Consider the following 23,585-nt stretch of genomic DNA (forward strand, 5'->3'; position numbering starts at 1 on the left):
ACCGAAGAGCTCAATATGATGTTAAGGCTAGAAATGTTATTGCTTCTGCACTAACCATGGATGAATTTTTCAGGATATCACAATGCAAGACTGCCAAAGAAATGTGGGAGGTACTTGAAGTGACACATGAAGGAACATATGAAGTGAAAAGGGCCAGAAAGAATTCTCTTATACAAGAATATGAGTTATTCAAAATGAAGGTTGGTGAGACGATCTATCAGGTACAAAAACGATTCACACACATAGTCAATCACCTCATGGCTCTCGGGAAAGTGTTTGATAAAGAAGAGATCAACATAAAGATCTTGAAAAGCCTCAACAGAAGCTGGCAACCGAAAGTCACTGCTATATCTGAATCAAGAGACCTTACAAACATGAATATGGCAACCTTGTTTGGCAAGTTGAGAGAACATGAATTAGATCTTGGAAGGCTAAAGGAGGAAGAAGAAATTGAAGAGAAGAAATCAATTGCTCTAAAAGCCACAAGCAAGAAAGCTACAAAGATTCATGAATCTGAAACTGATTCAGATGCTCATATACCAGAAAAAGAAATGATGAATATGATGGTAAGAAAATTTGGCAGATTCATGAAAAATAAAAATTCTGCAACTAACAATGCAGGTTTCTCAAGACGAGGAAAGAAGAATTCAAGAAGCAACGCTGTTCAATGTTATGAATGTGGAAAGGATGGTCATATCAAGCCTGATTTTCCAGACTTGAAGAAGCAGAAAGAATTCTCCAAGTATCCTCAGGATAAGAACAGGAAAGCGAGGAAAGCTTATATTTCTTGGGAAAATAGTAATGAAGATTCTTCCAGTGATGAAGATTGTGATCGTGAAGAAGAGTCAAATATATGCTTCATGGCTGGCTCGGCACAATCTGATGATGACAGTGATGATGACTTTGAAAATGAACCAATAGAAGTCAAGTATCATATGCTACTGGATGCATTTCAGGAAGTTCATGCAAAGGCCATGCGACTTCAGTACAAGGTCAATCGATTATCATCTGAGAGAAGAGACTATGAATACAAAATTGATAATCTTGTGAAGGACAATTAAAAGCTTGAAAAAGATCTTGACGAAGCTCTCAAATCTGCAAAGACTATAAAGACTGAAGTACAAATTATTCAGAAAGAGTGTGATAGCTGTTCTCTACATGTTGAGAAAATTCAGTACTTAACAAACACATTGGCAAAATTCACTCAAGGCAAAGAAAATCTTGATGTTGTGTTGAGATCATCTGGAAGAGCTATCTACAGACAAGGTATTGGTTACAAGGCCAAAAGTAATACGATAAACTCAAAGAAATTTATTGATCTGAGTAAACCTACTACTAATACATGCTTTTACTGCAATACACTTGGTCATACAGTTAGAAACTGTTATTTTAGAAATGTTGGTGTTCCAAAGGGAAAGTACAAATGGGTTCCAAGGAACAGATTCCTGCTACTAACAAGACAGGACCCAAATTCAAATGGGTACCAGCGTCAAAACCTTTTAACTGTTGTACAGGAAAGGAGCAGTAGCTGCTGTAGCAGTACAGAACTCAAGGATGAGTTGACTTGATGATATAAAATTTCTTGAGTATCTACAAACGGTAACAACCAGTTTCACATTGCATCATGTATGATATTTTCTTGAATAATTGTTTGATGATTGATTGTTTGTTGGTTGATTGATTGAGATTGTTTGTTGTGAAAATCAATTTTATGACTTTTAATCGATTGGATTAAATGTATAATCGATTATGTTACTGTATGATTGTTTTTGTTTTGTGAAAACCTCTGTCATACAGTAGTCAACTTTGCAAATAATAAAATTGATTAGATATCTCTGTTATTGGCTTTCTGTATTTGAAATTTTAAATGTGGACTAATTTTGGTGATTATGGTTCACGCCCTTATATTATGTCATTTCTGAGGAAATGTGATTGCATTTAGTGAGGTTGGTAAGGATATTTCCAGTAACCCTAAACTGAAGAAGTGTTTCCAAGCACTCTGCATCAGATGGCTTCATCATCTCAACCCTCCAGAGGAAATAAAGGAAAAAAAACAGCAGTCACAAGAGGTGCTGATCCTGAAGGATGGATTAATGACGATGCTACAAGAGAAATATTTCTTCGTGGACGAGTCAAGATTGTGGTTACTCCCAAGCATCTTGACTTAAAGTTATTTCAAAAGGAAGGCTTTCAATTTCCAAGATGGCTGAAAACTCAAGAACTCTCCAAATTAGTTCAAATGAAAGATGACTAGTTTCCAAACTTGGTGAAAGTGTTCTACCATAACTTGAAAATAGTGAACGGTGACATCTGGTCAAGGGTAAAAGGTGTAAATATCCATATTGACAATGATGATATGTGGTTTCAAGTTGTTGGATTAAAGGCTGAAGGTCAATTCTCTGATCTACCAAACTCTGAAACAAATCGTTGGCTAAAGAAAAAGGATGTCTACAAAGTTTGGCTTAGATTTTGAGGAAGATACACAAGAGAAAGACTTTACATGCATGAGGGTCTTAAAATGGAAGAAAGAATAACTGCTCATCTTCTTGCTTGGTTGATTCTGCCTAGAAGAATGAAGAAGGATGTAATGACTATAGAAGACATCTATCTCTTGCATGCTATACAAAACGACATTCTCACCAACTTGATGGAGATTCTAAAAGATCATATGGCTGAAGCTGCCCTCAGTAACTCTCATTATTTGCCATATGCTGTACCGATAAGCAAATTATTAATTCTGCAGGGTGTGGACATTAGTGGTGAACAAAAGTGCTCTTGTAATTGCACAAATTTTGGCCTGGTAAAAACAGTGAGAGGCTGGTGCTTTAAAGGAGAAGAAGAGTTAGTGTATAGTTCTGGAAGCACATGTGCCATGAATGATGGCAGGAGGAATTTTGTTCCTGAAACTAATTTTGAAAGATATGTGGTTGATCAATTTAGAAGTCTAAATGAAGTCTAAATGAAAGGGTTGATCAATGAGAAAGGAAATATGATGCGGCTCAACAACAAAGAGAAGACAACACTTCTGGTGAGGATACTATGAAAACATCTGACTGAGAATAGGGTTACAAGGAATGTCTCTCTTAGTTGTTTGGTTGTATTAGCTGTTTTGATCTTAGTTTGCTTGTTTAATGTTTTGTAAATGGCTTTTTATGCCATTTTGTTTTGGTATTACCTGATTGTAATCATATTTCATATCAATGAAATCAGAGTTTGTTTTAAGTTGAGTATTTATTTATATCTGATTGAAATTGATTGTGTGGTGTATGAAGTTGATTAATTTACTGTTTATCATTGCACTCATAGATTTACACACACATATTATATCTGTAATAATTCCTATAGTACAATAATTCTAAAATGCTTGATTTGGAAAGATTTTGAAAGGTTATGCAGGAACATTGCTTCTGGATTAACTACTGGAGATAAAATGCAAATGGAAAGCAATGGAGTCGATTACAACAGTGGATCAATCGATTACCCTTTAACAGGGGTTACAAATTCCATGATTTAGAATTCAGTTAATTTTGCTTATTGATCATATATTGTTGATTGTTTCTTTTTCAATATATCTCTGTTCTTATATTTGATTGAAATTACTGGAGATAATATTGAGATTGTTGATTGATATTGTATCTATGCTACATTGATGTGTTTGCACAATTTCTAATTTGATACAATACTGTCACATGCTTATACATGCTATGAAATGTTACGTGAAAACTGCATTGTGCATTTGGATTTTGATTATAAAACATGCATAATGGTAGGGGGAGCATTGATTAGGATTTTAGATAATTTCACATGCCTACACTTTAGGGGGAGATTATATCTTTATCATGTGATTATCTGTGATAAGGGGAGCATCATTGTTTGATTAATATGATTTACTGATGCAACTCTGAATAACTGTTTGTCAGCATATCTTTATCATAAGGCATACCTTTTTTGCTAATGCACAAAGGGGGAGAATGCTGGGAGAAATAGTTTTCTGATAATGCTGGGAGAATACTATAATAGTGTCTCTGATATTCATGTTATGCTCTGATATTCTGTTTGTGCTCTGATATGATTGATATTAATTGAGCTAAATCAAATGAGAATTCAAAATGTTTGCAATGTTTGCTCTGATACATGCTCTGATATATTTGCTAATCATTTGCACTGATACATTTTGACATGATATGATTTGATTTGTACAACATAGTTGTTTATTAATCATGGTTCTGCATCATAAAAAAAAGGGGAGATTGTTGATAGGAAGAGCACTTGTTTAACTGAACCTACAATCTCAGAGCTTCTAGTTTTTTTATGATGACAACATAATTAATAACACATGTGATGTTATATGTGTTACATGTTCTATTGCTTCATGCTATATGTTTCAATCAATGTATAAATCTTTTTAAAGCATTGAGAACATGATTGTGTTGATACATTGCATTTCACTGTGCTATATAACTGATTTTATTGGTGAATGCATGTCTGATGTTTTATAGAAAGGAAAACCACAAGCACTTATGTTGAATTTTAATTGTGTGGCAAAACAATAGTTTTAAGTCGACTTCATTATGGGGCGAGTCGATTAAAACTCGTGGCTTTGCACAAACCATTTTGAAAGTGTGCTGTGAGATTTTCAAAGAGGAAGTTTTTCAAAACTTTGTTTAACTGTGTTACATAGTCGATTATATGCAACTTGCATTCGACTAAGTCTGTTACAGTTTTGAAATTCTGTTAATGCTTGTGTTAAATGTTACAATGACTATATTTTTAAATATGTTGACCACACATTTATTGTGATTCGACTGCATTAATTGTACATTCAATTGACTACATTGATTGCTGCTAACTGCTTTGACTAAATTGTTACATTCGACTGCATTAGTAGCTTAGTCGATTAAAATGCGTCTGAATTGTGAAAATTTATAAATTGACGTGAACTTGATTTCTGTAAGAACTTTTTTTTTATTCTAACAGTTTTGTAATATTTTGCAGAAAGTGCATTCTTATAGAGAAAGGGAAAAAGCTCCAAGAAACAAGAAGTGACCGTGGTGATCATCTACCTTTGGATTCTTGAAGAGCAAGTTAACTGCACTTACAAAGGCTGATCAAATCTACACATTAGGTGTTACTGAAAGATCAGAGGCTACAATCTTGTAAATATTGGATTGAGGTTTCCCTGTTGTATTTACAGGAAGAAGAGCGTGCTGCGTTCTTGACTTTGAGGGTGGCTCAAAGGATTGGACTGCAGGAGAGGGGATTCTTGCTGCTAGTCTGTTTTGTACATGCCTATATTTTGATTAGAGGGTTAGAGAGGTGTTTTATATTTTTGACGTGAGGTCTCTGATGGACAAATTTATGATCACCAAAATATGATGTCACAAACTTGTTTTACAATCGGCAAGTATGACCGAATCGTTCAAGTAATAAACTTGGTAAGACCAAGTATCGTTCTCCCAAAGGACTCACAGCCTAGTTTAGTTGTGTGGTTTGTTGATTAGCTAAGACTTAAGAACGAAATAATTTGATTGTACTATGCAAAAGAGAAAATAAACATGTATGCATGAGGTTTTGATCAATGGCAAAAGCAAAAGACAAGCATTTTCAATGAAATATATATATATATATATATATATATATATATATATATATATATATATATATATATATATATATATATATATATATATGAATATGTTGTTGGGGTTCAATTTCATCTTATCCACTCTCATATATTTTAGGAATTCAACATTCAAATCATCATTGTTAATGCCACTCTCTAAAGTACCTTTCAAGAAGGCTTCTCCCTAATTACGAGTTCATACAATTCCTAGCATTCCTAATAATTAGTTCATCAAGTGCAGGAGCTTAACGACAACCAATATAATATTGGGAGTAATTCCCCGGATCTAGACTTCCCCGTACGTTCCCGTATCGACAAAATCAATAATCATGCATTGAATGAGTTAAACAAAGCAAGCATTAGGCAAAGAGGAAAAACCCTAACTAATGATGAAGGAAAACATAAATCTTAGATTAAGATGCAAGCACAAATTCCATATATGAGAGCTTCAAAAGATCACATTGATTCCCCAACAAACATACAAGGTTTAGTTCACCATATTCATGGTGAACCTAGATGAACAATAATGAAAGAATGAAAGATAAAACCCTAGAAAGGTGAAGAGGTAGCCTGAGCATCCAAGATCCTCCTTCAAAGGGGTGGAAGAGAGAGTGTTTGCTTTGTTTCTGCCAAAGATACCAACCCTAAGACATCTAGGTCTTTAAATAGGACATAAAAATAATAGAAAATGGGTCCAGGCCCAAACAGATCATAAAATCGCATAAAACTGGCCCAAAACTCGTCTGGTTGACTTTTTTCGTATTCTGGTTGACTTTTCTGGTTGACTAGTTGACTTTTCTGGTTTCTGGTTGACTTTTCTGATTCCATCTCTCTCCTTCTTCACTTCTTTCACTAAATTCACCTTAAAACCTGCACAAAAACACTGAAATCAAGCATAAACCTGTCCAGCTCTCTTATTTCTGAAAATATGGATAAAAGCATGATTTCAAGCTAGTTTCTAAGTGTAAAGGTTGCTTTTTGTGTCAATTTTAAGCATGAAAATAACAGTTTTTCAACTGTTATCAGTCTCTATAAAAACCTTGTTGTAAAAACCTTGATCATTATAGTGCATTGGCTTCCTGTGGTTGGAAGGACACTGGATGTAGGCTTGGCCGAACCAGTATAAAAACTCAGCATTTGATCTTTCTATCCCTACACTTTTTATTCAGTCGACTGCATACTGTATAGAATCGATTATATTTCCGCTGCGTAAACAAATATTTTTCCTTGCGTTTCAAGAAAGCTTTTAAAGGCATCCACTTTGCGAAAAAGATTTAATGAAAACTTTGTTTTTACATTTCACCAATTCACCCCCCTCTTGGTGTGAGAAATTAAGCCATTCTATTTTCAACAGAGATCACTCCAGAGCAATCTTTCTCCTCTTGAAAGTCATTGTGAGAGAGTATGAGAGTTTCCTCTAGCCTTTCTCCCTAGCAAGGCATTCGGTCCTAACTCAACACACCATGTGCACCATAATTCACACCCATTTTCCCTGCTTCAGATTTCTCCTATCACTTACCGAACCATGTCTTCCATTTTAAGCGTTCAACCTTATCTATTCAACCTCTCACGTTGGAGGTTATCCTATCTCCAGACTTACTCAACTTCATTCATTATTAAAACCACTGAACACCACTTCATCATCACCTACTCATTCAAGTCTTCTATTGCCTTCACCTCTTTCTCATACTAATGTTTCTGTTGAGTCAGTTTTAACAAGAAGATGCTCTTGGAAGGTTCATTTCCAATTCAGCGTATGAATGAGCCTAGGGCGTCTTCTATCACATAACATCATAATCTAATTAAGAAATTATAACGGAATCAACTCTAGAGGCTTAACACTTTATGAAATGTAAAAACAACATAAAAATAGAAGAAGAGAGGGTGGAGAATGTGAAAAATGGTGGACAGGAAAAAATTAGGTCCCCCAAAAGGTTCCTAAGCTCCCCTTTATATGTTTTCCTAAGTATCTTTATATAGAAATTTGACTGGACTTTGTTTCAGGATTTTCTACTTATTGTAATATTCTTTCTGATAACGTAATCTCCTTCAATTATCTTATAAATAATTTTAAGATATAATTGATTATTGTGGAAATCCAATAATATTTGAGAAGGTCTTCGGTAGATTTAAAAAAGATTTGACAATAACTATCTTTTGATATTTACTGATATAGTTAAATAAGGTAATTATTTAAAAATATAATATAAAATATCTAAAGATATATTTTTCCCAAATTATCTTTTATCACTAACCTTTATCAATTATCAAAGCCTTTTTGTAGAGAAAATAGAGAAAATGGCAAGGTTTAATTTTTGTTGCCATGTTCCCTATTTTTAACTTAGCTCTAAATTTCTTCATTTTTTCAAGCTTTTCTTGCCTTCTTCATGCAATGCTTGACTTGACTACTTGTGATTTTAATTATTTCTATTATTAGATTTATCTTTATGGTGTCATGAAAATTTAACCAATTTATTTCCATACTTCCATGAGCTCAACTTAGCTACAACTCCACTAACTTACTTCAAAATATCCAAAGAACATTTGTGCAACTAAAAAACTATTTCTAACATGTTTTTGTATCTCATGGTCAATAAACCAAATTATAACAAATTCTAATTAAAATATTTTTTTAAAGTAAAAAAACCAATTAAAAATCCAAGATTAAAGGCTAAACGATGACATAAATATGCACTCATCACATGTGCATAAGCCATACATAAAAAGCAATAGAATCTCCTTAATCATTAATTGATTCATCATTACAAAGTATGAAAAGCAGAAAAAAGAAACAAAGTTTTTACATGTACTACTCAACCAAATATGTCCTAAGTTCAACATGGTCAAAGACAACCACATACAATCTAACCAAACGACCATTCCACCTACAAATATAATGTCGGCTAGAACTCACCAACGGGTCAATTACAGTCGCAACAGGTTCACTCTACATGCCAATCAAACTTCTGAGTTTGGGGGACTTATGCACATACTTGACTTAACAAATATACTAAAGAGCTTGGCTCAATAAGGTCGATTCAACATTACTGGTCTAAAGTGGCTAAAAAACATTAACAAAGAAATTTGTTGGTATAGTTGTATATTAACAAAATATATAGTCAAATCTCAATAGTTTGATTACATTATAAATATTACTTTATATCATATATCAACAAAATACATGGTTAATATGGTTAAATAATTGTTAAACTGATATTTTGGTCGCACGAAATCAGAACAAAATATATTTCCCCTCTAATGAAGTATAGGGACAACCTAGGTATCAATCCTCGACTTGGTACAATTAAGTTTAAAGTGTAAAGTTAATTCTTGCTTTTATTCTAGTTACTAACTACTAAACAGATTGGGAAAATGAAATTTAATTGAAAGAATGAAACTAACAGTAAAGAATTGAAGAATTTAAGTTGAACTAAAGAAAACAAAACTCTAATGTGAAACCTAAACTAGACTAAGAAACTAATGTAAAAGAAAGAACCTAAACTACTGAACATTACTACTGCCTAATAATAGAACCTAAACTATAAAGGAAAAATCTAAATGATGCAACTAAACCTTCAAATGAACAATATGCATATGCTACACTACACTATGAATCTGAAATACATTGAACTATTCTAAACTCTCAAGGAATAAGAATTGAAACCAAATTGAACAACACTTAAAACTCAAGATTAAAAAGCATCATATCAACAGGAATTTAAAGGCTGAAACAGAAGTAAAGGAGATCATAAATTCTAAAATATTCAAAGTAAATAACCACAACATCAAAACTCAAACTGAACTTCAACTATCACTATCAAAAGCAAAGAACAGAGGCAAGTGTGCAATAAATTGAAAGAAAAAGTCTCAATTAGTCTTCAGAAAGACATTCTGAGAAAGTTAAGCCCTCTTTGGGGTCTTTTCAGTTCATATTTTAGAACTTGAAATGACAACTCACGCAATTTTCCAACCAATGCACACTTTACAAGAAACAAAAATACAACATTGAAATTGAACTTAGTCTGACAATTATGAAGCTTAACATCTCTCAAGAAGACCTCTTGAAAATCTAGGCCCACCTTGGGGTCCTATTACATCCAAAAAAAATGTAGAAATTTGGATGTTTTTGTTCAAAATTCTCAAACACAATCCAATTACACAATTTAAATCACACATACTAGAATAATAGAAAGAAAAGAGTAGAAACATAAATCCGAATGAATTTTTATGCATTGGACTCATCCCTAACTCGAGAAGACATCTCGATAATGAATGCTCACTGTGGAGTCATTTAATTCCAAAAGGAATCACAGAATGCAGAGTTCTAGAGTCCAACTCACAATTTCAAAGCAAAGCAAGAAACAAAATCACATAATCACACAAGAACGCAGAAACATTGCAAAGAAAATAGAACTCAGAATCATAAAGCACACAACAGTAACACATCAACGTAAAAGAAACTTTATTAAGGAGAAACAAAAATTACAAAAGAATGTACCGAACAAAACGCTCACTCGGAGCCACCACGAGCTCTCACCACCGTGAGTGTTCGCTCCAAAAGCTTAGAGAAACGAAAACTTAATCTATGGAAAGCGTAAACCCTAAGCTAAAAAATGTAAAACTGTGTATCTGTAAGTGTGTGTGTTTACATGAAAGAAACCCCTTTATATAGGGTCAAAGAAATATTGAAAGAAAAAGAAAAGAAAAAGAAAAGTAAAAGGAAGCCTTGACGACTCATCAATCTTCTCTTCGACGCTTCCTCTTCTCAATCAGACGGCCCTCTTCACTTTGCTCCTTGCTTCTTTTTAACCGTTTGATCTTCTCCACGTGGCAGCTTCGGGCAGCTCCGGTCATCTTCTTCGGTGAGGATCGCACCAGTGGAGCTTTCCCTTCTTCGTCTCGCTCTCTCCCGCGCAAGCCCTAGCTTTGGGTGTTTGTTTTCTCCATTCAACCTTAGCACATAGGTGGTCTTTGCCAAATGAATCGTGAACGCGAATGGACCCCTAAGGAAATAGCTTCAGCCTCTCCAGAACGCACCGTTTGACTAAAGCCAGCCCATACCAGCCAACCTTGCAGCAGCGGCCCAATTCAAGCGGGTGCAACCCAATGCTCTTCAAATAAGCAACTGTGTAATTGGAAAATGAACCTGAAACTCAAACTATTCCCAGGGGCAGCAGCAGCTCACCAAAACGGTGTCGTTCAACTAAATCCGCTAGCCCAATTAGTGCAACCCAATTCCAGCAACAGGTTCAATCCCAGCAAAAGCCAAGTTTGGTAGCAACATCCAAGTGCAACAACCCAAAGCTGCTTCTGCTGACCAAGAAAATTAGCCCAATCTGCAAAAAAATCAATCAACAATTAAAGAAGAGGGCATTTCAAAAATTAAAGAAAATAAAAGCCTATCTAAACAAAAATAAAGGAAAGACTTCTAAAAAAAATACTAATTTCCTATTTATGACAAACACTAAAAAAAATATCTCTAAAATCCTAATTTTAACTATAATTTTATAAAACTAAAGATTTAAAAGAAAAACCTAAAATTAACCTAATTCTGAACAATTAAAATCTAAAATACACTAACAAGGACTTCTAAGCACAGAAAATACTGCAAATTTGAGGAGTTATCAATAATATACTTTTGTTATTATCATCCTGATTTATGGTAAGCTTTTATTATCTTTATTTTATGACAGATTTATAGGATCTAAAAACCCTATTAATACATGTGGTATTTCTCCGGGGATTACAATCATATTATCATACTCACTACTATTCATAGATCCTAAAGCTTTCTGACTGGCTTGAACGTTGAAGAGTCTTTTGGAAGTGGATCTTCTCCCTTTGGACAATGAATGATTCAACTCTAGCCATCAAGAGCATTCAAACCACCCACTTGGATCTTATTACATGTCCAAAGGTCTACATTCCAAATTCTAGTAAAAACAAATAGGTTTATTTTGTCTTTTACAAGGATGACTAATTGTGGAATAATACATACACTTTAAAACACCACAAACAAGAAAATGACTAATTTAATGTTGATTATTATAATTTGATCACCAGTTTCATTGATTTATGTTACAAGTTCCTTTACTTTTCTTGGTAATTTTCTTTTCCCAATTTATTTGAGCGTTCTTGTTATTTTACTCTAACTTATTCCATCACCACATCTACCACCACTTTGAGTTTTACCACCTTTATTGACGGCAAAATTTTAGCCATAACCTAGCACATTCATGAACAGTTGGAGACATCTATGGAAGATGGGCCTAAAATCTTTCTCTTGGGCCATCTTAAGCCATCATGAAGACTTAGAAGAGTAAGAATAATTTTGGGCCTTGTATTTTGGGCCAAGTAGTCTAGATTTTTTTTGAGCTTTGTATTATGGGCCTAGTAGTGTAGGATTTCAATTGGGCCTTGTATTTTGGACCAACTAGAATAGGATTTTGACCAAAAAAGTCAACAAAGGGCAAAGACCCAAAGTTGACTATGATTAGACATCCAAAACGGGTGTGTTGACCAAGGGGTCAACATTTTGGCTAAGCTTGGAGAACAAGGGAGAAAGATTTCGTCCTAGACATGTGGAAGCTTTCCATTGGAGAGTTTTCCTCCTAGTTAGTGTCCATGTGTCATTCTAGGAATAGAGAGTTTTTCCATACGTAGTGGCCACTTGTCACTCTCTCATTTGAGAGGATTTTGCCACTTGTCTCCCTCTTATTAGAGAGGATTTCTCCTCTTCTCCAAGTCAACCAGGGTGGCTCTTTTAGGTTAAAGTTTCTGCCTTTTTTGAGACACCTTAGCCTATAAATAGAGGTGCTCTCCATCATGTAATTACCTTTGATTTAGAGTAAAGTTATGTTGCCAGTTTTGTGCCATACTACTCTTTTAAGGTCACCCTAGGTTAGAGCAACCCAAGTGGCCTCCTCTAACCACATTCCTCCAAGAGTTGGCCTAACCTTTCTCAGAAAACCCTTAAACATATCTTCCATCACCATATATTACTTCAAAGCCGTAACCCATCCATCATTCCACACCATCACAAATCCAACATTCAAAACCGTGAGCTCCCATGACTTGGTTGGTTCTAGATTTGACTTGTCCTAACTAAAGCATTGCCATCATTTGGTATCAAAGCCTTGGTTCTTCAAAGAGCTAAGTTTCTTGGTCTTGATCCATTGTTATTTCCTTGTTGTTTAATGCTTTCCTTTCTTGTGTTTTTGTTAGTTTTTACTTGTTCATTTTTTTTTGTATTTTATGGTTCTAGTTTCTACTATCTTTTGGAACCATTCCATTTTCACAATTCGGTTTCCATTTTGTGTTTGATTTATGTGTTTTTAAAATTTTGTTGGGTCTTTTATTGATTTATATTCGGTGCATCTCATTGATTGAGTCATTTTAATTTTTTAATCCATCCATGTTTGTCTAGAGTCATGTGTGGTTCTTTTCTTGTCAATTTTCTCTAATAACTTTGAAAAATCATAAAAAAAATTTTATAACTTAGTTTGCAAAATTGCACGATATACAACTATTTAAGGGTCTTATCTTTGATGTTTTGGGTTCATACTTTTCATTAGGTCATTGGGAAGCTCTTAAAAATTATTTTCTCCATTGACGTTTCTAGTTTTCAACTCCATTTTGTTATAGTAGGATTCACTTCTATTTTGTGTTTCTTTACTTTATGGCTTTGATAACGGTTGAATTTACCATTATTTGTTATGCTATTTTGATACTAAATTAACCCGTTTTGACTTTGAAGCTGGCTTAAACTCTTGTTTTAGTTGAATTTGATAAATAAGTTAATAGAGGTTATACTTTATGAATTTGATCACTGATCCCCTCAATTTTGTAGGTTATTGGGATGATTGGAAGAGAAGTAAAAGTATCAAGGAGTTGGAACCCATCCAGCCAGCCACACCGCAGGACGCCTGCTTGCCCTCAGCAGGATGCTGAGGGCCAGTTTCTTCGCAGTCACGCCTGGGCGCCCTTAGCTGGGGTACTGAGCGCCAACAACGTTGGCCCATGATCTAATTTGGTTTTATTTAAGTGTTTCTACACTCTAGGGTTCACATCTTTGGACGGATGAAGCACTGAAAAATTGATTTCGACCCTTTGGAGGGAGATTGGGCATGCAGGAGCTTTCATTCTCACTTTCTAGGGTTTTCATTCATTCATTCTTCCATTGTAAGCCAAGGTTCTCCATGACAATGGAGAACTAAACTAATTTTTTGTTAGGGATGATGTAACCTCTAAATTTTCATGTATTTAAATATGGTTTAAACATTTTATGCTTCTTTCATTGAATGTTAGTGATTTTCTCCTATGCTTAATGCTTGTTATGTTTTGGCCACTCATGACTTGATGTTTGATTTATTTGAGTATTGGGAAATATCTTATGAATCATGATCCAGAGGATTTCACCCAAAGGGAATATTGCCTAGGGATAAGGATAGGACGTTTAGTTGTCTTAAGCTTCTTTTCTTAATGTGTAATTGATTGTTAGGATTTTCCAGGGATTGTTGTCTAATAATCAAGACTAGGCTTTTTACGCTGAGACATCGGGTTCTAAGTAATTTAGAAAGTGACATTAACATTTCAATGAAGAAGATGAATTCTAATATGCATGAAAGTGAAGTAGGTGAAATCTAACCCCAACAACATCATCATCTCATATTATCAACCTCATCAATTCATTCTTGTGTCAAGCCTCAATTGATCAATTTGCATTCATATTTACTTTTGTTGCATTTGCATTTAAATACCAACAAAATAGCTTTTGAGTCTTAATTAATTAAGGTATTACACACTTGTTAAGTAAACACGAGTCTATTGGGAAACAATACTTAGTCTTACCAATTTATATTACTTGATACAATTTGGTACACTTGCCAACGTGTTAACAAGCTTTCAAAACCCATATATCACCTTTGTTACAAGTGTGTGGTGGTCTTATTTTGCACCTTAAAAGAATGGAAAAAGAAGTGCTAAAAGCTTTTAAGCAAAAGGCCTCAAAAGAGTACAAATAGAGAGCCTAAAAAGTGCTAAAAAAAATTGTGTGCTTAGACCACTACCATTGTTTTTGTGCAACCTATTTGGAACGTTTTGCTCATCGTTTATGGGATTTTCCTCTTCATTTTCTTCTAGTAATTTTAATTTTGTGAATCTATTCTAGCACCTTTCATTAGGACTTCTTTTGAGTGTTAACCTTTCTTTCTTAACCTTTAATTTCTTGGTTGTCTTCTTGGATTTCTTAGTTTTGTCATAATTAAATTCCTTTTGCAAAGCCTTTCTTATTTTTAGACCTTTTTATTGCTTTTATTCCTTGTTTCTTCTTGCACAATTTTGGTTTTGGTTAATTTGTATGGTGTAGGTTCTCTTTGTGAGGTGGTCCAATATCTTAGAGGTAGCCTTCTAGGTGGTGGATACCTAAAGGGAGCTTGAAGTCTAGAGCTGTAGCCAAAAGGAAAGGAGAGAAACACCTTGGGAGGAAACTTTGATTTGGTTGTAATTTTTGGCTTTATAATCTTTCTCTTTTTTTTTCTTGTAACTCGCGACCTTGTTAGGTGTCTTGGGGGAGTCTTTGGTTCTCAATCCCATCTCCTAACAAGAACCTTTATTTCTTAGTAAATTGCGTTTTTTTAGTTGGTTAACCAAAGTTCTTCTAACTTTCACTACAAGAAAAGTTGCTATTACATACAGCCAAAATCCTTATGTAAGCTCAAAAATCTGTATGTAATGATGAGTTACATACAGATTACATACGGACAAAAATTCATATGTAATGTGGTCGTAGATAACCTATATACAGATAAATTTGTATGTCATTACATGCGGATATTACATATGGATGTTACATACGAATGTTACATACGGATTCTACATACGAATGTTACATACGGATTCTACACACGGATGTTACATACGAATTGTACATACAAAAAAATCCGTATGTAACTGTGTTAGACCATTTAAATGTATGACGTGGTGCAAAGATCCCACATGCCTGTAAAATCAGTTCAATCATACAAATCCAAACATTTTAAAGATGCACAATATTCTCTCGTACATTCATATATTTATGGAATAATAATAGTCTTCATACATAATAATTTGTTGGATCCATACATAATAGTCTTTCATCATATAAGATATCTAACAAGTTACTAATAATATCAAATGTTTGAAATTCCTAAAATACTAATAATCCTTATAAGGATTTTCTGGATGTTGAAGTTGATCTTCTTGTTGGTTTCATGATTGTGCTGGGGCTGATTTTGTTGGTCTGCCGTTGGAAGGATACTTTGTGCAGTTGTGGCTGCTGACGGTGGAAGATACTGCATTATTGCACCAATAAAAGTTTGGAATTGTGATAACTAGTTTATTTGCTTTCTTTATTGTGATAGCTTAGTGTGTGTCAACTTTAATTTCAACTTTAGTTCCCTTTGAGAAATTTGGTTCAAGAGTGGGTAAGGTAAACTTTGGCTAGGAAAGGTTTGGTATTTAAGAAATCCATTATGATTCACCTCCCTTTCCTAGAAGTGAACTTAGGTGTATTTTGTCTCCTTAAGTCTCTTAATGAACTTTCTTTGAAATTTAAGTATTTTTTAGTTGCATTGCATCTTTTTGAAAACCTTTAAGGATACCTAAGACTAATTCCTATGAAATTGGAAGTGACTCTAGTGGGGATGTAAAAACCACTTTGAAAAATTTAGAAAAAGAGCTAAAATCACTTAAAATTTGGCAAAGGCAAGAAACTCTTCTTAAAGAAAAAGAAAGAATTGAAAGAGAAGAGTATCTTGCTAAGTTGGAAGAAGAACTTAGAGTCCTTAATGAGAAACAAAAAAAAAAGCTCAAGAGGAAATAAAGAGAAGTAGGAGTCATACAAGGAGGGGTTCTAAAACTCCAACTCAACTCACATACCATGAGGTAGATAGTAGGCTTACAAACCAATACTATCAACCTCACCCACATAGAATTCATGATAGAGAACATACTCCAAGAGATGTTATAGTAGACCTCCCCCATTTTCATGGAAAAGAAGATGTTGAGGCATATTTAGATTGGGAAATGAAGGTTGAACAAATCTTTGAGTGTCATCAAGTGAGTGAGAAGAGAAAGGTCACATTGGCCATTTTGAGTTTTTAAGAGAATGCCATGTATTGGTGGACTTCCCTTGTGAGAGAGAATACTCTCTAATTTTCCCAAGTCACCTATTGGAATGACTTGAAAAGTGCCATGAGAAGAAGGCATACTCCCTCATACTATCATAGGGAGATAATGGTCAAAATCCAAAGGATCCAACAAAGAAACATGAGCATAGAGAGCTATAGGCAAAAGATGGAACTCTACATGATGAGGGCAGGAATTGGAGAGGAAGAAGAGACCACTATCTTTAGGTTTTTAAGTGGTCTCAATCTTGAAATTAGAGATAAAGTGGAATTGTTGCTCTACCAAGACTTAAATGACTTGGTACAAATTTGGATTAAGGTAGAGCGACAATTTTTAAGAAAAGGTTTGAAAGCTTTCTACTCTAACTCTAGTGTTAAGAAAGACTACAAGAGGGAGGGTAAACAAGTGGTAGAAGAAGAACCCTCTAAGAATCTAGGGAGAGAGAAGAGAAAGAAAAAGAGAGGCCAAGGGTGGGAACATCATCTCACACTCGTAGTAGTGAAATTAAGTGTTTTAAGTGTCTTGGTAGATGTCACATTGCATCACAATGACCTACCAAAAAGACCATGATATTAAGGGGTATTGATGTATATAGTAGACAAGATGAGGAAAGTGAGAGTGAGAGTGAGAGAAGTGACGCAAAGAAACAAGAAGAAAGCGCAAGTAAGGATGCCCATCCTTGTGAGGGAGAACTTCTTATAATAAGAAGGGCTCTCCATAATCAACCTAGTTCACAAGAGCACACACAAAAAGATAACATCTTCCACACTAGATGTAAAATCTTAGACAAAACATGTTCCCTTGTTATGGATAGTGGCTCATGTTCAAATTGTTGTAGCACTAGGTTAGTTAACAAGCTTGGATTAACTACTTTTCCCTATCCTCAATCTTATAAACTTCAATGGATCAATGAGGACAAGGAATTGGAAGTTAATCAACAAGTGATGGTCAAGCTATCCATAGGGCATTATGAAGATAGTGTGTTATGTGATATAGTGCTTATGGATGCTTGTCACATTTTGTTGGAAAGTCCTTGGCTTTTTGATAGAGAATCTCTAAATAATGGCCACACCAATGAGATAACCATAACTCACAATAAAATAAAGTTTGGACTTCATCCTCTCACACCTTCTCAAGTGGAAGAGGATGAAGCACAAATGAGAAAGAAAATAGAAAAAGAAAGAGAAAAAGAAGAATATAAAAAGAAAATAAAAGACACCTTTTGTTCAAAGTGTCAAAGCATGATACACAAGTCTTAAGATTGCACCAACAAGAAAATTATGATGTTAAGAGTCAAAAGCTTATGTAAAAGTGTAAAGGTCTCCTTGCCATCTTCCTCTAGAAGCATGGAAAGAAAAGACCCAAAGTATCCTTGTGTGGGAAATAAAATTTTCAAGAAAAATGCTCCAACTTTCCAAGACCTTAATCATTCATTTGATTTAAGGTGTATCCTTATTGGAAGCTATATCCTTCACATACTCACTATTATAACACTTTTTTCTAACTTCTGTTATAAAATGGATATTTGACCCTGGTGGAAAAATAAGGAATAATTGAAAATTATGAAGAAAAGGAAGTTGCCTTTAGCCCATGTTGAAGATTTAAGGGCAAATCCTTTTCAAGAGTGAGGGGATGATGGCATACCCCTAGCCATGACCTAGCATATTCATGAATAGTTGGAGACATCTATGGAAGATGGGCCTAGACTCTTTCTCTTGGGCCATCTTAAGCCATCATGAAGACTTAGTAGAGTAAGAATAATTTTGGGCCTTGAATTTTAGGCCAAGTAATCTAGATTTTATTTGGGCTTTGTATTATGATGGGCCTAATAGTGTAGGATTTCAATTGGGCCTTGTATTTTGGGTCAAGTAGAATAGGATTTTGACCAAACAAGTCAACAAAGGGCCAAGGCCCAAAGTTGACTATGCTTGGACGTCCAAAATGGGTGTGTTGACTAAGGGGTCAACATTTTGGCTAAGCTTGGAGAACAAGGGAGCAAGATTTCGTCCTAGACATGTGGAGGCTTTCCATTGGAGAGTTTTACTCCTAGTTAGTGTCCATGTGCCACTCTAGGAATGGAGAGTTTTTCCATACGTAGTAGCCAGTTATCACTCTCTCACTTGAGAGGATTTTTGCCACTTGTCTCCCTCCTATTGGAAAGGATTTCTCCTTGCTCTCCAAGCCAACCAAGGTGGCTCTTTTAGGTTAAAGTTTCTGCCCATTTTGAAACACCTTAGCTTATAAGTAGAGTACTCTCTATCATGTAATTCCCTTTGATTTAGAGTAAAGTTATGCTGCCATTTTTTTGTCATACTACTCGTTTTAGATTACCCTAGGTTGGAGCAACCCAAATGGCCTCCTCTAGCCACCTTCCTCTAACAGTTGACCTAACCTCTCTTAGAGAACCTTTAAACACATCTTCCATCACCATATATCACTTCAAAACCCCAACCCATCCATCATTCCACACCACCAAAAATTTCACATGTCAAACTGTGAGCTCCCATGGTTGCTTCTAGATGACTTATCCTAACTAGAACATTACCATCGTTTATATTACACTTTATCCATTGTTAATGCGTTTCCATTCTCATCTTTATCACAAACGCAAAAGAAACAAAATACAAACTTGTTATATATGAGATTCTCATTAAAATAAGTAAAAAAGAGGTTGAACTTACAAAATGTGAGATGAAATTGGTTCAGAAAAATAACACCTTTTACATTAAGTTAATCCTTTTATCGACATTAAAATATGAAAATATCCCAATTAGATTAAAAAATAGTATTTGTTAACCTTGTGAAAAAGAACTTACATCAAATTAATTTAGTTACAAACAAAAATAAAAAAAAAATTAATCAAAACTAAATCATCGAGAAACATATTTTTTAGATAATAGAAATAATATAAAGATAATCCATCCCTTTTCTCATTCATACTGCTTTATTTATTTTCTACTTTAATAATTAGCACGAAATACTCCATTATATACTTTTATAATGATATTTTATTATATATTAAATTAGTATAAGTTATTATGGTTATAAATATAATAAAATATATATAGAGAAGCCAGCAAACATAAAATGATACAGATGCAAATAAAGTAATTGTACAGAGCATGGTGCAACCTGCAAATAATTAAATTGATCCATCACTAGCAGTTACTTTGAGTAATAGCAAAAGAGCTACCAACTTTAAGGTGCTGATGTGGTGTTGCGTGAGCATTAAATTAAAGTCGTGAGAAGGAGGAGAATGGCGCAAAGCAGTGCAGCTAGGTGTGGTGGCGTGAGAGGAGGTGGAAGAAGCATGGTTCCAAACGAGGCCTTCTGGGTGTCTGAGAGTGGTCTTGCAGTTCCCAACGTTGAAGTCGAATTAATTTTCAATGAACCATTCCTGAACATGGCAGCGTCAGGGGAGTTTGGAGATAGACCCAGAAGCTCTGCCACACTCAAATCATCAAAATCAAAGTTATACATTTTCACTTTAACTTCTTTTATTTTACAAAATAAAGACTTTATTTTAATTCAAAATTATAAACTATTATTATATAGAGTAGTAACAGACTTACTCTTCAAAATTTACATACACTAAATTGATATTATTTATATATATTTATCAATAATTATACTAAGTTAATTAAAACATTATACTAATTTAATAAAAATATTACGGTTTTAAAAGAAATTGAGAATAATAGGAGTCTTGATTATTTTTACTCACTCTTTAGAGCTGTACCAGACCTAATAATTCTTATATATTACTGCTTCTATGTCATACAAATGTTAATATTAACTCAGCTGAAATAAGTATATTTTATACTTTTGTGCTATAAAAAACATCTCCATTCTTATAAACTGGTAGAGATAAAGCAATTATCGTAGATAAGTAGCTGCTTTTGCTTTTTCCAATAAATTGTTGGGAAAAAGTTGAAGTAAAAGATAAAAAAAAAAATGACACTTTTACATATACAATTTTTTTTATATTAATTTGATATTATTTTTTCTTAATTTTTATATATTTTTTAAAAAATATATAAAAAATCATTTTTTATGATTATTTTATTTTTATAATTTACATAAAATAAATGTAAGTGTATGTGACAGTATGAATGCTGAATAGGAAAATGGAAATGGAGGAACGTACTAGGACAATCGGTGGTGCTGGCGTTCTTCAAGTTACAGGCAGAAGGGAGCTGAAGGAGCCTACCCTCTTGAATGCCCATGCTCTTCGCCTCAGGGATCCCCTTATGCGTCTGCTGGATCGCAAAGCACAGGCACTTCGGGTCGCTCTTCTTTATCTCCAACGTCGCCGAGCAGCACTCCTTCGTCGGAACCGCCGCCTGCCCCGTCGCGAAGCTCAGACACGGAAGCACTTTCTGCACCAGCAGGTTGCACTGCGCTGCCAAATCTCCTTCCTCCGACGCCCCCACACCCAACACAAACACCCACAGCAACCCTGCTACCACTACTGTCATTTTTTTCTGCTCACCCTTCATGCTCTTGTTTTTTCTTAGTGATAATAATGCTAATGCTTTTTGCTTCCTTTTGCTTGCCTTCTAGGGTTTCATGAGTTGATCCATCTGAAGGAAGTAGTAGTAATAGTGTAAGAGTAGGAGCATACGTCTCTGTCTCCAATGAATGCGCGGCACAGTTGTGTGTGGAGAGTGGGAAGGGTAGGTGGCTGTGCTCTCTCTCCATTTACTGTTTACATCATTATTGTTTATAAATTGCATCTAGCTACTACATCCTACTACCTGCGTGTATATTTAAATTTGTATACAGTTTTTTGGATGTACTACACAGTTTGCATATATAGAAAGTTGGATAGTTCAAACTGATCGTGTTTACGCAAAAGAAACATTAAAAGAGTTTTTGAACCCAACTAATTATTTTTTTTCAATTTGATTTCGATGACTCTCGTTACAAGAAAATACGTCACGAGCGACACTTAAAATCCATATTATGCTCTTTTTCAATATTTCAATCCTCCTCGAAAACGCAATCCAATGGATTCTTGACTAGCAGAAGATATTCCGACACTCAAGTCAGATATATGTTTGATAAAGAAGTCATTATTTTGTTAGGGTAGATGAAGATAGAAAATGATCATTTTACATGGACATCAATTGTATATTTTTGGGCTTATGGCGGTCAAACACATTGATTAATCATTAACGCAATATATTTTTAGGCAATCAAACCCAATAATCAATAATTAATATCGTATATTTGTAAAACGTAAGACAATCTGACCCATTAATACGTGTTAATTCCAATCGGTATATAGTATATAAGCACCCCAAGCCCAAACAAGCTCTTTATTGAAAGAGGTGCGCAGAGATTATTATGAGTTTAAGAGAGGTCACTTACGTTATATTTAGGAAGTCTATTTAGAGAGGTATATTCGTTTTATAGAATCACCGAGGAGCTTTCCGTTCGTTCATGGTCGAGGTAGATTCGTTTTATAGAATCACCGAGGAGCTTTCCCTCCGTTCAAGGTCGAGGTAGATTCGTTTTATAGAATCACTGAGGAGCTTTTCGTCCGTTCAAGGTCTAGGTAGATTTGTTTTATAGAATCACCGATGAGCTTTCCGTCCATTCAAGGTCGAGGTAGATTCGTTTTATAGAATCACCAAGGAGCTTTCTGTTTGTTCCTGGTCGAGGTAGATTCATTTTACAGAATCAACAAGGAGCTTTTCATCCGTTCAAGGTCGAGGTAGATTCGTTTTTATAGAATTACTGAGGAGCTCATTTGTGGTCGAGGTGGATTCGTTTTATAGAATCACCAAGGAGCTTCGTCGAGTGATTTGTGCACAAGGTCCTATCAGCTGACTAAAGAGAAAATAGAAATTCAAATTCGAAGGATTAGAAAAATGTAGCCAATCAAATTAATATCAAATTAATTTAGATTATGAAGCTGGATGGCTGGGCAGGCGAGTTCATTCGGTCTTCGGTCCTCGATTGAACGTTTGGAGGTCAAAAATGAGGAATTCGTATTAGGATGTGTCACAGATGAGTTGTATGTGCTTACTGCCTTGTGACCCACAAAATAAATGAGGACATTGACTATGATAATATAAGTAGGCATCGCTCAGGATATGCTGAACGAGGGTAGAGGTGCCTGGTTGATGCTCGCACGAGAGCCAGGCCATTGAAACCTGACAAGGTTGAACGCAGGTGGTCCAACTGACCGAGCGGGAAGGGACTGAGCCTCCTGGCAGATATTTTTACTCACAACAATATGAGTTAAACAAAATAAAGTAAACGCTTCAATATTTTATAATTTATAAATTATAATAAAAAGTCATTGGAACCTGACAAGGTTGAACGTAGGTTTGAACCTTTATGATAAGGTTGAACGTAGGACTAGACCTTCCTGTATAAGATATTTTTACTCACAAAAATATGAGTTAAACAAAATGAAGTAAACACTTCAATATATTATAATTTATAAATTATAATGAAAAGTCATTGGAACCTGATAAGGTTGAACGTAGGCCTGGACCTTCCTGTGAAGGGTGTTTTTACTCACAAAAATATGAATTAAACAAAATAAAGTAAATGCTTCAATATATTATAATTTATAAATTATAATGAAAAGCCATTGGAACCTAATAAGGTAGAACGTAGGACGGAACCTTCCTGTGCGAGATATTTTTACTCACAAAAATATGAGTTAAACAAAGTAAAGTAAACTCTTCAATATATTATAATTTATAAATTATAATAAAAAGTCATTGAAACCTTATAAGGTAACACGTAGGACGGAACCTTTCTATGCGAGATATTTTTA

General features: G+C 34.6%; 1 protein-coding gene and 1 pseudogene across 1 annotated transcript; one reads left to right on the top strand and one right to left on the bottom strand.

Moving 5' to 3' along the window:
• Positions 1–2,518: 2,518 nt before the first annotated feature.
• Positions 2,519–19,154, top strand: LOC148206096 (uncharacterized; annotated as a pseudogene).
• Positions 19,155–19,860: 706 nt separating this feature from the next.
• LOC124846195 (non-specific lipid transfer protein GPI-anchored 1-like) lies at positions 19,861–21,434 on the bottom strand. Its single transcript, XM_047323411.2, has 2 exons — positions 20,937–21,434; positions 19,861–20,232 (listed from the first exon to the last, which is right to left on the bottom strand). Exons 1-2 carry the CDS (start codon positions 21,286–21,288, stop codon positions 20,018–20,020), a joined length of 567 nt encoding a protein of 188 aa, XP_047179367.1. The 5' UTR covers positions 21,289–21,434; the 3' UTR covers positions 19,861–20,017.
• Between the last annotated feature and the right edge of the window lie 2,151 nt (positions 21,435–23,585).

The sequence above is a fragment of the Vigna umbellata genome, chromosome 1 (genome assembly GCF_029865625.1).
Source record: "Vigna umbellata cultivar VRB3 chromosome 1, Vumbellata_1.0, whole genome shotgun sequence".
Lineage (NCBI taxonomy): Eukaryota > Viridiplantae > Streptophyta > Magnoliopsida > Fabales > Fabaceae > Vigna > Vigna umbellata.